At 45.1% G+C, this 15,322-nt stretch overlaps 1 protein-coding gene across 1 annotated transcript in view; it reads left to right on the forward strand.

Moving 5' to 3' along the window:
* The first annotated feature begins 5,650 nt into the window (after positions 1 to 5,650).
* The window catches only part of APOB (apolipoprotein B), a 58,293-nt gene continuing 48,621 nt past the window's right edge, over positions 5,651 to 15,322 (forward strand). The window contains exons 1-2 of the mRNA XM_085610616.1: positions 5,651 to 5,841; positions 11,708 to 11,746. Coding sequence (XP_085466742.1) covers positions 5,784 to 5,841; positions 11,708 to 11,746 — 97 coding nt within the window. The 5' untranslated portion in view covers positions 5,651 to 5,783. The remainder of the gene's footprint in view (positions 5,842 to 11,707; positions 11,747 to 15,322) is intronic.

The following is a 15,322-nucleotide window of genomic DNA, read 5'->3' on the forward strand; positions in this document are numbered from 1 at the left end:
ACCAATCCCTGTAAGAGATGTAGAGTCTGCTTGCGAAGAGATGTGCGAAAGGAGAGTCGTATGCACTGTGCCGATTGTCCTTCTAATCCTGGGCTGTGTGTGCCCACATGCTTCAGATTGTATCACACCCAAAAGAGTTTTTAGGAGCAACCATGAGTCTAATAGTGTACTGCCTGGTCTGTATAGTTTTATATAGTTGTTCAGTTTAGTGTATTGGCAGTAGAATTATGTCTTTAATTACTGCTGTTGTTTTTGTAGTTATAGTTTTGTATTTAGTTGCAATTTGTTAGGGTTTTCTTTCTTGTTTAAAAAACATGTATGACGGTGTGCGTGGACTGGCGCTTGGCTGGCGGTGTGCGTGAACTGGACCTTGGCTGGCAGTGTGCGTGGACAGGTGCTTGGCTGGCGGTGAGTGGAGTGGAGCTTGGCTGGTGGTGAGTGGACTGGCGCTTAGCTGGTGGTGTGTGTGGATTGGTGCTTGGCTGGCAGCGTGTGTGGATTGGCACTTGGCTGGTGGTGTGTGTGGATTGGCGCTTGGCTGATGGTGTGCATGGATTGGTGCTTGGCTGGCGGTGTGCGTGGACTGGTGCTTGGCTGGCAGTGAGTGGACTGGCGCTTGGCTGGCGGTGTGCGTGGATTGACGCTTGGCTGGCGTTGTGCGTGGATTGGTGCTAGGCTGGCGGTGTGCGTGGACTGGCGCTTGGCTGGCGGTGTGCGTTGACGGGCGCTTGGCTGGTGGTGTGCGTGGATGGGTGCTTGGCTTGCGGTGGGCGTGGACGGGTGCTTGGCTGGTGGTGTGTGAATAGTGACTTGCTGCTGGCCACTACACACACTGCTAGCTAAACGCCACTCCACACAATCTGTGAGCTGGTGTGGTTGCTGTGTCAGGAATGTGGGCGTGTGAAAGTGATGGGCCCTTGAATGGCGCTGTCTGCTGGTGTGAGTGTTGTAATGTGCTGGGCCCGCGGATGGCGGTGTGAATGGTTTTGTATATGTCACACGTATGAAAGGTGTATAAATGGCCAGTAAAGCGGTTGGTGCCTTGTCGTGGCTTTACAGCTCACGAGCTGTGAGTCAACGGTTCAGTTTCTCGTCCTTTCAATTATTAACAGTGCATTTCATTTTTATGAAATCTCTGGTTAATACACATCTGTATATACTGAACCATCACTCACCCTCGTGCCACATCCAACCAGTATGTCTGTGCGCTTGCCAAATAGGTGGTTGTGCAGAAATATTTGTCTTTTCTGTCTTTCTCAAGCAGGGTGTACCTTGTCCCTTTTTGTGAGTGTTGTAATGTGTTGGTTTCATGTCTGGTAGTGTGAAGGGTCTTGTGTTTATCACGTATGAAAGGTGTGTGAATGGCCTGTAAAGCGGTTGGTGCATTGCCGTTTACTTGAATGGCGCTGTCTGCTGGTGTGAGTGTTGTAATGTGCTGGGCCCGCGGATGGCGGTGTGAATGGTTTTGTATGTGACACACGTATGAAAGGTGTATGAATGGCCTGTAAAGCGGTTGGTGCCTTGTCGTGGCTTTACAGCTCATGAGCTGCGAGTCACTGGTTCAGTTTTTTATCCTTTTAATTATTGACAGTGCATTTCATTTTTGGGAAATCTCTTGTTTATAAAATTTTATATACTGAACCATCACTTGCCCTCATGCCAAATCCAACCAGTATGTGTGTGTGCTTGAGGAATAGAAGGCTGTGCAGTAATCCTTGTCTTTTTTGTCTCTCTGCCAAGGTGTACATTCCATCTAAGAATAACCCACCAACTGTAGATATTGTCGTAAACGAAACACCCATGGGAGTACATGGTGATGTCTCTCTTGTCCTGCAAACCTCAAAATGTCTGTCACATTTTCCTTGCATTATTGTGCCAAAATGTTCACGCTGCAGAACGAAACAACAAATTTCCTACCCCCGCCTTTCTCCAAGTATCCCAATAGAAATGGTACCTCACTTGCGTGGGAGGCCCAAGTACCCGCGACAGGCAAAGGCCCAAAACGACATCAAAATTGCCTATCACAAAACAACCTGGTTTTGCAAGGGGTGTCACCTGGGTTTTTGGCCCCCGTGCTCGGCGGCCAGCTTGGGAAACCTACCAAACCCACACATTTCTGACAACTAAACACCCTGGGGATTTCAGGGAGGTGTGGCTTGCATGGATCCCCCAACGTTTTCATACCCAGAATCACCTGCAAACCTCAAATTTAGCTGAAAAAAATTACTTTTTCCACACATTTTTGTGTGGGAAAGTTGTGGCATCACTAGACTGACACAAAATTCTTACCACCCATTGTTCCCACAGGTCTCCTGGTACAAATGGTGCCTCACTCATGTGGGAGGCCCCAGTTTCCCGCGATAGACAAGGGCCCAAAACATACTGAGGCACCATCAAAATTGCCTATCACAAAACAACCTGGTTTTGCAAGGGGGGTCACCTGGGTTTTTGGCCCAGTGCTCGGTGGCCAGCTAGGGAAACCTACCACACCCATACATTTCTGAAAACTAGATACCCATGGATTTCTGGGAGGTGTGGCTTGCGTGGATCCCCCAACGTTTTCTTACCCAGAATCCCCTGCAAACCTAAAATTTAGCTGAAAAAATCACTTTTTCCACACATTTTTGTGTGGGAAAGTTGTGGCATCACCGGGCTGACACAAATTTCCTACCACCCGGTGTTCCCCCGGGTCTCCCAATCAAAATGGTGCCTCACTCGTGTGGGAGGCCCAAGTACCCGCGACAGGCAAGGGCCCAAAACATATTGAGGCAACATCAAAATTGCCTATCTCAAAATGACCTGGTTTTGCAAGGGGGGTCACCTGGGTTTTTGGCCCCATGCTCATCGGCCATCTATAAACCTCCAAAACCATTTTTCTTGGAAGACTTTGGGGAACATGGGGTGGGTGTAAATTTGTGGATCCACACAGATTCCAGAACTTTCCACAACAGAAATGTGAGGAAAATGTGTTTTTTTTTTTTTTTACAATTATTTAGGTTTTCTAGGGATTCTGGGTAACAGAAGCCAGTGGGAGCCAGTCAAGTCACCCCATCCTGGATTCCCCTTGGTGTCTAGTTTTCAAAAATGTATAGATTTGCTAGTTTTCCCAGGGGGGCTGACACAGCTAGGGTTCAAACACTACAGCTAGGCACTTTGCAAAAAAAGGGTAATTTTTCATTGTGAAAATGTGGTGAGCCGTTTCCTGTCGTGAGCACTATGCCTACCCACACAAGTGAGGTACCATTTTTATTGAGAGACTTAGGGTAATTCAGATTTGTAAAGCAACTGTTATAATCTATTGACTTTCAATGCATTTCTGCCTTCCAAATGAAAGACAATATGTAAAAAAGAAGTCATTTTGAAAAATGACCGATAATTCTCCTGCTAGTATGAATATTCCCAATTTCGGAAATGTGCAAATATCTACTGTTTCTAAACTCTTTATTTTGTTCCCATTTCAGAAATACATAGGTGTCTTTCATACCGATTTTTCCATGTATACATTTTCCCAGAATAATTGCTATATGCCCGGTACATAATAAAAAACCATTGCAAGTCGCTGCTCAGTTTTTGGCTCTGGGTTCGTCTGTTTTTGGTGAACCTACAAGTCCTATATATCCCCACAACCAGTAAGGTCCCACAGATGTAATAGCATATTGCTTTCAAACAGCTGTCATAATTAGAAGAAGTTACAGGTGAAAACGTAAACACAAAAGGCTGTTTTTTTCAACTAATTTTCAATTTTTCCTATATTTAACTGTTAGTTTCTATAAAGAAACCTTGAAGGATCTACACAAATGACTCTTGCTGAATTCAGAATTTTGTCTACTTTACCAAAATGTATAGATTACCAGGATCCATTATTGCTTTCATACCCATTTCTACCATTAACTGGAAGGAGGTTGAAAGCACAAAAAATAGCAAAAATAGGCAATGTCCCAGAAAAATTCCAAAACTGTGTAAAAAATGTTGATTTTCTGACAAAAATTAGTCATTCCCTAAAAGCTGGGAAAATGGTTCTTTCGGCCCCACAAACCCTTTTTTGATATCATTTGCAGGGAAAAACCCAGACGCTTTCATTTTCAGCACTTTTTTCCCATTTTGCCTCCAAAAATCAAAAGTTAGCTGTATTTTGGCTAATTTATGCGTCCCCTCCAAGGGAATCCACAAACCCTGGGTACCTTTAGAATCCCCATGATGTTGAAAGAAAAGGACACAAATTTGGTGTGGATACCTTATGTGGTGAAAAAGTTACAGGGGCCTAAGTGCGAACTACCCCAAATAGCCAAAAAAAGGCTTAGCAGGGGGGGGGGGGGGGGGGGGGGGAAGGCCTAGCAGCGAAGGGGTTAAACTACTTCTACAAGAATACTGCGTGGTTATTGGAGTATGTACCACAACACGTGCTGCCTCAAGAGGGCCGCCAGTGGTTTCCACTCCTTGATCTTCCATAATACCACAGCAGTAAAATGGAGGCTGTTCGACGTGGGGAGGACTAGGGGTTAGGCCAGTGATGTCACAAAGTGGTCGCAGGATGCAGAAAGACACTGCTGCTACCTGTGAGAAAAACAAAAAAGTAATGGATGTTATACTTAAATTAATCTTAGCCACTGGTTATTACTGGGGCACATTCCAGTCCATGGTTTTCTAGTGTACCATGCCACCTCGATATGCAAATAAGCACGGTCATGCTCCAATAGGAAGAGTGCAGTCTGAACTCCTGGCCTTATCCACTTTGAAGGGTACACTAGCGACCCCAAGCCAGATTGGGCCTACTTGGGCTGCTACCTCTGTCATGTTGGTAAATCAGTGTTTATGATGACAAGGGTCAGTTCTCTTCTTCTTCCCCAGTCTGGTTGCGGAATTATTCTACAGGACAAAACGCGGAGTCTCCTGATTATGCAGTCTTACACTTTTTTATATTTATTTATCAGATGTTAAGAGGCATGGGCCTTATGTAGGTGGCGTACGCATACAGTTATAAGCCTCGGTGTGACTATTGTATTGGTCATTGTGCTGGTTAATAAAGGAATATATACCCCCTGCGTGACCCGTGACCCCAGTGTATATAATATGGACTTGGAATCATCATATTTTTGCTGGAACTGAAAACATTAGGGGCCTTAACAAAGAGAAATGAAAGAGTCAGGATTGTGGGCCTCACTGCATTTCCCCACTGCACATTATAACGATTAAAACCCTAAAACACAAACTCGTGTTTGTTTATCCCACATTAGGCTGAAAACCGAATAGGCGACAGACAAGAAATGACCAGTTAGATTGTGTTAATATACGTGCGATGAGAAATGTTCCACTGGGATCTTATCTGAAAGACACCTCAGTGAACTATCTCAAGATACAGATAACAAGAACGCTGACGAGCCGCCTGGGCTCTTTTTCATCGATTGAGGCATCATTTTTTTTCTTCAATAATAAGTAGGTTTTTTTAGTAATATACAGTTCTTTTCATAGTTTCGGTACAACAATTTGAACTTTTAACACCTCACAGATCTATCAGTCCTGTTCCTGCTAGAGACTCCGCGTGCCTCGGTGTGTGCCTTGGGCTGAGCTCAGGGCCCGCACGCGGCCCTCCCGGGCACTGCCGCGGAAGGACACCGACCTTTGCACCTTTTGCAACGTGCCCTGAACTTCCAAACGAGCGGCTCAGCGGCTTTGCGGGCGTATATAAATTCGGGTCCAAGAGAGTGAGCTCATTCTCAGCGAGGACCAGGAGAAGCACTAGGCGGTGAGAGGAGTTGGGGACCCCCGCGCTCCCACGGCTCACCATGGGCACCACCAAGCTCTGGCTTCTGGTGCTGCTCATCAACAGCGGAACCCTGGCCCGTGAGTATCCGGCGCCCACTCCCTGCCTCGAAGCACCCGTTCCTCTTATGACGCATTTCTTTATTGTGCATGGCGCGCCTCAAAGTCGTTGTGGCTTCGAAATGCTCTTAGGGTGTCCAGAGGAATAGTTGTGGCATCATCTTTTTTGAGTGCGCCTCTATAACTGAACCAGTGAGATAGCACAGCGAGTTAATTGCTCACTGGTGACACCTGTGTGTGATAGCGGGCCAGTACGAATATAGGGGGGACACCTCGAGCTCTCATCCTTATAAGGATGCCAAATTGAATACTTATTGGTGACACATCTTGATAATGATTAGAATCGACACATCTGTTGTTTTAAGCGCTAGGCTTTAAATTCACAATTTTCTACTACGGAATACATTACTTCTTGTTATCGGAAGAAAGTATTTTTGACTGGTATGAACATATAGATTAGTTTGTATCCTTGATCTAGTTGCTAAATGCAAAGGATAAGCATGGGCTGTGTTTCTGCCAGGTGTGCTTCTGCAGTCTTTCATGACGTCTCTCATGTTGGTTTGTGGTGATGACGACGATGCTTTCTTTGCAGGGGGCTTATTCTCTGTAAATGACAGGCAATGGATAGTGGCTTCCCGAGTTTTTCAATGTAAACGTTTTCAAAGATTTTTTTATGCAAAGAACTAGAATACTAAAAGTGTGGATTAAAATGGCGGCCACAAATACCTGTAGAAAGACAAAGACAGTTTTTCTACACTCCTTCTCCAAATTTAGCACTGCCTCAGAACTTCTTTTGAGAGCCCCGAATCCTGCCCTTTCTGCCACAAACGGTCGCCCCTGAGCGACGTATGGCAGTGGGTTTGCTCTTGAAGCTGGGGACCCGGGGCTTATAGTCCAACTTCTGTTTGATGGAACAAGATGGCAAAGAGACCCTAAACATCATTCAATTCATGTTAATTCCACATGATATGTTAATTCCTGAATTGTTACTTTGTGCCCAAGTATAAAATAGAACTAAAAATGTTTTCTATCATTTATATTATTCTGCCAAAATATTAACGTAACTATCATCAACCCCCCATTCCTCTGCTTAAGGCAAATTTAATATGTTGTGTCTTTCCCTATGATGAACTAAATCAAGATTACGATAATTAAATTACGTAATTTTGTGTCCTTGGAATGTGATTTTTTTGTTGTGAATAAGGAACATGAATTGATGACAGGACTATGTGCTGCTAATAGGGCAATATGCAGTTCCCTCTGTAAATAGAGAAATATATATATCCTTTCCTCCTTGCCACTTTTTCTTCTTTTGCATTTTCCCTGTATGAAGGCATCCCCATGCATGTGCTAACAGATATGTCAGCTATGAAATACAGGCCCCTTGGGCCAGACTTTAGGCCTGATCTTGACTCGAAATGGGCAGCAGTGGAACATTCTTTGACTCCTGGCTTAAGTGCTAAGTTCGGATAAGTAGGGGAAATTCGGCTAGCAGACCTTCCTCTGGAATCGGCATTTCCCCCGGCGTCCAAAGACTGTTGATTGCCTCCCATCGCTCAATCAGGTTTTTTTCCATCTTTACTCTTAATTAGGAAAAGAGTATACAGTGGATTGCCTCGCAAAGCCAGAGATCGGAAATCATTTTCCAAATGGTAATGGAAATCGATAAGTAAGTCTAGAGACACAAGAGTAGTCTAGGGGCACAGGGAGTCGCAGAAGCATGCTGTGTGCTTTGATCTCCCTACTACAGACAATGTGGCGTGCAGCACTGAGGGTTGGCCAGGATCTGAATCGTGTAACTTTGGTATCACGCTCTCTCAAAAGACCACAATTGCTCCCAGTATGTGGAGGTCTTCAAAGCTCTCTACCTTGGCCAGTGTGTACTGCTCAGCTTGCTTTGTCTGAGTCTTCCTCTCTTATTGTCCTTCTCGTATGTTGAGAGCCACCCCTCACGCTCTGCCATACGCAATTCCCATGTCGGCCTATTATTTCTAGGTCTACGTTTCGACAGCACGACTGTCAAACAGACCTATTGCCCACAAAATACAAATTGTGGGATTTGGGTTCGCCACTTTCAACTATTGGACTTTTTCAACACAGCCTCTTTTAGCCATTGACTTGAGAGTTTGTCAATCACTTCTTGGCTAAACCCAGTGGAGTAAACTCTCTCACCTAGTATTATTGGCTGTTTGGGTGTATCCTGCCACATCCACTCATTTGTTGGCATTGAACTGTTTCAAGAAGTCCTTTGCAGCTTCAGCCTTCTCTAGCAACTGCTGCTGGGTTTAATGTGCTTATACAGCATGCATTAGCACATGAAACCTAGACCTATTGGCTTTGGAATGACTGTTGCATCTAATGCAGAAAATGTATAATGGCTTGCCGCCTACTCTATGCGTACGGTACAATGTGGTAATTTTATAAGCAACTGCAAATGTGGCTATTTTTGCTGTATTCTACTTTCCCTTGCAAGTGTCTGTTGTAAGCACAGCCTATGTAAAATTGTTCTATATAAGCTTGCTAAATCAAATTAAATTAAGAAGTAAAAATTAATTAGCAAGGACTGTCAAGGGAGCAGCACAACAAACATGAAACTGTTAAAGTCCTTGAATTAAAAAAAAAGTTTTGTAATAATATCTGTTATTATGTTGATGTAGCAGTATGGAGAGGAGGAAATATGTAAAACAAGAGCAGGTTAAATAAGAAATCTGAGACTGATATATTTGTTCTGATGAATATGAGTAAATGTAGGCATTAAGGATATTGACACATTGATAATGAAGGGAGCCGCCGGAGAGATCAACACTGAAGGTTGACAATTCAAGAGAACCAGGTGGAATACATCTAAGGCTGGAGACGCCACCTTCCAACAGGCAGGACACAAAAAGTGTCTTTCTGGATACTAAAAGTAGAAGGGCGATTAAGGGCAGTAACTACTAACTAGTCAGTCTAGTGCACCTTGTAATTACTGATACTCTTTATTTATTGGGTGTGGTAAATACCTCATATTTCTCACAAAATGGGGAATTACATACAGGACGGCTTCTTACTGCATCACAGTCTACATTTATTAAAGTTTTCCCGTGATATATTTGACCATATTTGACTTTCCAAAATTCGAGACTGTGATGTGTCCAATAAAACTCAGAATTCTGATGCCTAAGCAAACAGGGATTGGAATTTACCTCCAACGTGTAACCAAGGCCGTGGTCTCTTAGGAAGAAAATGCACGGATAAGTGTAGCGCTGATAAGTGTGGTGTAGCAGGGCTTCCGTCGCACTTTGGATCGCTTTATTGCCTTGATAAGTGACTGTATTTAAGTTATGCCTATTCGTAGATGCTACAATTAACTACTAAAATGTTGTTACTGCCAAGAGGGAATTAAAAATCAATATACTGTAGAAGAACAGAAAGAGGTGTCCAGCTTGTGGACATTTGTTTAAAACTCTAAAGTGCGAAGCTATAGATGATAGACTTGCCACGGAGCAGCATGGTGCGGGAGTTGAGTAACCAGTGATCACCAGGATCCAGGAGAGGATTTAGTGGTCATGAAAGAGGAGTGTAGGTACAGGAATGACCAGCAGCAAAATGAGGCCTGTATTCCCACGGTAGCATCATCGCCTGTCCCTCACCTACATCACTGAGTCCAGTTCTGGAAGACGCAACTTTATACAGGTGAAAAGAGATCGGAGACTAGTGGGAAAGGGACTCTCAAGGGCTGAATGAACTATAGAAACAACTCTCGCCAGGAGCGCCTCAAAATGTGAGCAGGACCACAATGAAAGATATTGTTAAAAACCGAACATCCTATATTGAGTAAATACAGTTTGAGTGACAGAGATGTTTCTGAGGAAGACTATGGAAACTCCAAAAGCTTGCAAGAGAAGGCTGCTACTCCTACAAAATAAATTACAAGATCATAAGCTCTTGCACACTTTACATTCAGTTATGAAAATATAATTTTTGCACTCAATTGTTGCACTCACTTTAGTTTTGGGAAGGAAAATGTCCTTCCCAGGAAAGAGGTATATGATTAGCTAGAATGAACACCAATATGTCAACTCAAAATCTTTCTAAGACCTATGCAGACGTACTGGTATTGCAGATGTTTTGTGTAGCTATTGCAGGCCCAGGAGCGTGCTTTCACATACACACATACGTGCATACATGCATGACAGCAGTAGCAGCAGAATCTACCGTGGTTGGGTTACAAGAAGCAACAAAACTGATTGGCTGACATTAAAGAACACCAAAGTGGCTTTTAGAAGCAGAAAAAACCGATTCAAAACTGGTAACATTTTGCTCTTTGATGGTGCACTTTTGAATGCAAAAAGATCTGCCAGAATTGCAAAATCGCCACTATCAGATGTTGAGAATTTGCGGTGAGCTCTGTTTGTTTCTAGATTGGCCTGTAGATGTAGGCGGAGAACCACAAGTGCCAGAATAAGGGATTAGAGGAAGTGGTGTCTCCACCAAGAAAAGTATCCTCCCCATGGAAAAGCTGCATTTGCTGCTGCAAATGTATGGGTGGAGAATTGGCACCTGGTGGGCTGCAGCATGCCTCAATCATGCGAATTCGATTAGATTTATATCAGGTGCCGGGGGCTCTTTGTGAACCCGAAACAAGTCAAAAATCAACTGCACACAGAGGACTAACATCTATCAGGCACATTTCCACATTGGGTAAACCGACCCAATATCAATATTTGTGCCTGAAGAGTCTGTGTGAGTCCGTCAATAAAGAGGTTCCAAAGCCCATATTTCTGAGCCTGACATTGTGTGCACGTCAGCCCTGATCGCATGTCAATAAAGAGGCAAGAGGCCTTGACACCGCAGCCTTCCGAGGGGCTGAGGGTAAAGCGATGTTTGCGTCCGTGGTGAGATCTTTAGAGACTAATTCAAAATGTGCACACATCCGTGGGTTTGTGCTCTCTGTCATGGCTCAGCTGACACGGTCGAAGTACTCAAACAAGTGTTCTTCGGACATGGTGTATGCTACAATTTAAACATACTTCCCGCTTAGTTTGGGACTTTTTAAAATTGTTCAATTTGTGTTGGCATGGTCTTAATCTGTCCTATTGTACTGTTTCTTCGCCCTGCTCTTTTCCTTTGACTCTCTATGTCTCCCTTTGCCCGTTTGTGGCTGTGCTTCATATTCCATTGTTGTTTTGCATCAGACACAGTCCCAGACCCTGGTGGAAATCCCAGTTTCCAAAATATAAATGGTTTCTGCTGCATGCTGCTCAGCGAATGGGTATTTGGGCACCGCAATGTACGTGCCCATGGAAAAAAGGGAAGTTCGACTGGTCAAATACAAGTAGTAGCTGAAACCAAGGCTGATATTAAACCCCAGTAACCACTTGGAAGTGAAAACTGAAACTAACCAGAGGGTTCTCGGGAGCCATAGAATATGTGGCCAGAAACCATATGTCAGCAACGGGTTCCAGTAGAATCCCTGGGAATGACGTCAACTGGAATGTCAATAGGGGAATGCCGTGATGGTGCCACCGCTGTATGTGCTGGGATATCTTTGTGTCCATCAACAATGATGAATTGGGGTGCAGGGGGTTGCAGGAGAGAGAGGCTTTGCCATTTAGAGGGAAGAATGGCAGGCAGCGCAATCTATTGGAAGGAAATGTTTACATTGTTCCACACAAAATGTAAGTATTTTAATCTGCTACAATGCAATCTAAAGTTGCCTATGGTGCCGTGGATTCATCGTATATATATATATACATGGAAAATAAAACAACACGTTCGCAGTCTCCGTTTATAGGTGAAGGATGTGGCATTCTGTACATAGTTGTATCTATGATTGGTGCACAACAAAGACCTCGTGGCTACGATAAACTCTTTAATACCTGTGTTTTTATTTTATTTTTTGCAGAAGATGACGGAGTGCAAAATCAAAATCCAAGCTGTTTAAGTAAGTACTTCATTCGTTTGTTTGTAAATAATATGCATTTTTTGGGCTCGCCATTTTCCGAAGTCCATAAAAAAAGAGATGTTTGGATGCTGGTGTTTCTCCCTTTCCAGTGTGAACATTGTGTCTTTGTGAAATGAGTGGTGGATGCAGCGAGGTATACCCCTCCCTGTAGAACGCTAAGGGGCAGAAACATTGACAGATGGGGAAAGCACTTTGCTTCCACAATAATGTAAGGATGATCGAAAATGTCCAAAGAATGGGGTGCAGTTCATTTTTACTTTTATTATTTTGCAGTCAGTGGCACAGGGTAGCAAGCCCATCTCAGCACTGACTGTATGAGGGGTTCGAACTCATCTCCATTCATGGGGACCTGCAGATGAGTTGTATGTGAATAACAGAGTGTCTTGGGTTTGAGCTAGCTTCAGTAAAGGCCCGTTCTGGAGTTTGAACTTAGCCTCATTAATGAGGGGCTCCAGAGTCCTTGTAGGCTAAGAGCGGCCTGCCTGGCGTTTGGGCCTAGCTTCAGTAAAGGCCCGTTCTGGAGTTTGAACTTAGCCTCATTAGTGAGGGGCTCCAGAGTCCTTGTGGGCTAAGAGCGGCCTGCCTGGCGTTTGGGCCTAGCCTCAGTAAAGGCCCGTTCTGGAGTTTGAACTTAGCCTCATTAGTGAGGGGCTCCAGAGTCCTTGTGGGCTAAGAGCGGCCTGCCTGGCGTTCGGGCCTAGCTTCAGTAAAGGCCCGTTCTGGAGTTTGAACTTAGCCTCATTAGTGAGGGGCTCCAGAGTCCTTGTGGGCTAAGAGCGGCCTGCCTGGCGTTTGGGCCTAGCCTCAGTAAAGGCCCGTTCTGGAGTTTGAACTTAGCCTCATTAGTGAGGGGCTCCAGAGTCCTTGTGGGCTAAGAGCGGCCTGCCTGGCGTTCGGGCCTAGCCTCAGGGCTGTGAGGGCGTCAGACTGTTCGAGATTGGGCCATATGAAAACCGCTAGACTTGCAAGACGGGGATCTATGAAAGGGCGCTGGCAATGTTAGTCATATGTCATGATCACCTGACATATGACTGACTCTGTCCCAGCCCTCTTATCCTTTCACTTCCTGTCACAGTACTCCCCATTTTCCGATAGTCCAGTCCGTCTCTGGGTAGAGTGAACATTCATTTTCATGGATATGTATTCGTTTGTACTTGCTTGAGGAGGACACGTATAGATTATACATACAAAGGGAGCGCCACAGTAGTCTTTATGCGACTTTTGTTCTTTTTACAAAAACTGACTAGAAAGTACAAAAACACAGGAGAAACTTTGTTAAGATGCATGTATAAGCGTGAGGGTTACATTAACAGGATTAAAAATAAGAGGACGAGTGTAGTATAAGAACAATGCCTGTGGAAGAGTGTGAGGAAAATTGTGAACAGAGGCAGAGAATGACAGACATAGTGAAAGCGTGAGCAATCCGAGAAAAAAAAGAAAAAAATCGGAGAATGTTTTTTAATCTCCTGGAAAAAAGTCAAGATACTTCTAAAAGCAATGAGGAAAACAGGGGTCAGAGCAGCGGTGTAGGAAGGGGGGTGCAGTGGGTGGGAGATGCCCCGGGTGTCATCACTGAGGGGGGGGGGGGGGGTGACAAAATGGCAAAAATATGTACGTATTGAAACTTTTTAGTTCAGTCAACAAACGCAGCGAAACGCAGCTGAACTCCCCACGGCGGGGTGGGTGACAAGACATTTTCGCACCGGGAATCACCTGACCTTGCTACGCCACAGAGTCAGAAATGAAAACCCATATCTGATCCCAGTGGCCCCACGAGCGACTGTTACACTTGAAAGGGATGTACAGAACGGAGGCACTTAACGAATCTGGAAACAGGGCAAGATTTTCAGAAGCCTTCCTCCCCCCTTTCCACCCCCCAAATTCGTGCTTGGGCGTTGATTCACCAAAATGCCAGGGTAGTGGAAGTGACATCATATCGTTTGACCCCAATAACATCACAGGAAATGAAGTCATATCACTTTAGACATGCTGTCACCCTCCCCTCAGCTGTTTGTGATCTGTCCGACTTTTCTATTACCTGTCACATCTTTCTCAGCTGTTATTGACTCTTGTTCACCGCTCCTGTCTATCTTAACTGTGTCTTTCTCACTGTTCTCCTTCTAATACACGTTTTCCCCTCTCTCACTGATCTCCTTTCTCACCTGCTCTGTCTCTTTTTCCACTCTATTTCACCTTTCTCCCTCCTCTCCTACTCCCTTATCAGTCCTTTTTCACTTGTCTATGTCGCAGTATTATCGGTGTCTCTTTCATCCCTCCTTGTCTCGCTCAAACATGCATCCTCCTGTGTTTGTCTCTTGATCTCTCACCCATCTCTCTGTAGTGTTTTCTTCCTTTTGTAACCTTACCCTTATTTTGCCTCAAAGCCTTTTACCTTTATCGCCACTCTTTCTTTTTCTCTCTCCTTCTCTTGCCTATATTTCATGTTTACTCTCTGCACCCGCTCAGGGGCAGCGGGCGGCATGGAGACGATCCACACCACTTGGAACAATTAATGATTCTTTCCAGGTTAACTCATGTCATCAGAGGTCAGGGGTCGCAGGGACAGTGCTGGGGGTTGCAGGAGGCAAGCCATGGGTCGCAGCGGCTACCCCTCGGAACCACTAAATGACGTCCATTGATTCGTGGTGCAAAGTTGCACAACGCGAGATGATGGGGCCCCTCTGCATAACCTAATAAGGGGCTTCTAAGTCTTCCATATCTCACACATATTCATTGGCCTGTGGCGTAGCAAGGGGTGGGGTGCGGTCCGTTCCGGGCAGCATGATTTTTTGGGGCGGTGGCCTCCCCCAGCTCTTGCCGGCCGTCTCATGGAGACAGTCGTCACCACCCCACCCCCCGCTCTTCAGTGCGGTGCCGGTGTGAGGTCGCAATCCATGGACTCGCCAGCACACCCCACACCCTGTCTGCAATGAGTCCTCCGCGAGGTGGCACACGCAGAGACGGCACCAGGCGGTCCGGTCTAGCTGCGCCACTGATTGGCCTTAGCCTGATGGAACCCCCTAAAGGACTGCTCCCCATCCGTGCACGCAGGGGCCTGGGTTACAATCCTTGGTGCGTAAAGCACAGAACATTCCTCAAAGCTGCCCAAGGTGGTGTCACCGTCACCCATTCCAAACTGGGTGCCATGCGAATGCGCGCGCATGCGCGAAAGGCCTACCCAACGAATCTCAAGTGGGTTTCCCCAAAACTTTTTGGGACTGTGGTTAAAATGTCTTATTCGCAGTGACAGCATATGATTGAAAAATGTATTTGCCATCTCACGTTTCTAAACACGTTTAAAACTACCCTATTTCCGAGAGACAAACTTCAGCCTAAAACAGAAAAGGTTGGAGCAACGGGCAGTGACAAAAAATACAATGTTAACAGCACCGTGGTGCACCGACGATTCTGCATGGTAACCACACAGGTTTTTAAACCAGGAAACTCTGAAAATTACAGAGGTCGAAGAAAACACAGCACGCTTGAAAAAAACTCTGAGCCCTGAAAACAACATAGATAATAAATTATTGACAGCAATCTCAGTGCAAATCAGGC

This window comes from Triturus cristatus, chromosome 6 (genome assembly GCF_964204655.1).
Source record: "Triturus cristatus chromosome 6, aTriCri1.1, whole genome shotgun sequence".
Taxonomy (NCBI): domain Eukaryota; kingdom Metazoa; phylum Chordata; class Amphibia; order Caudata; family Salamandridae; genus Triturus; species Triturus cristatus.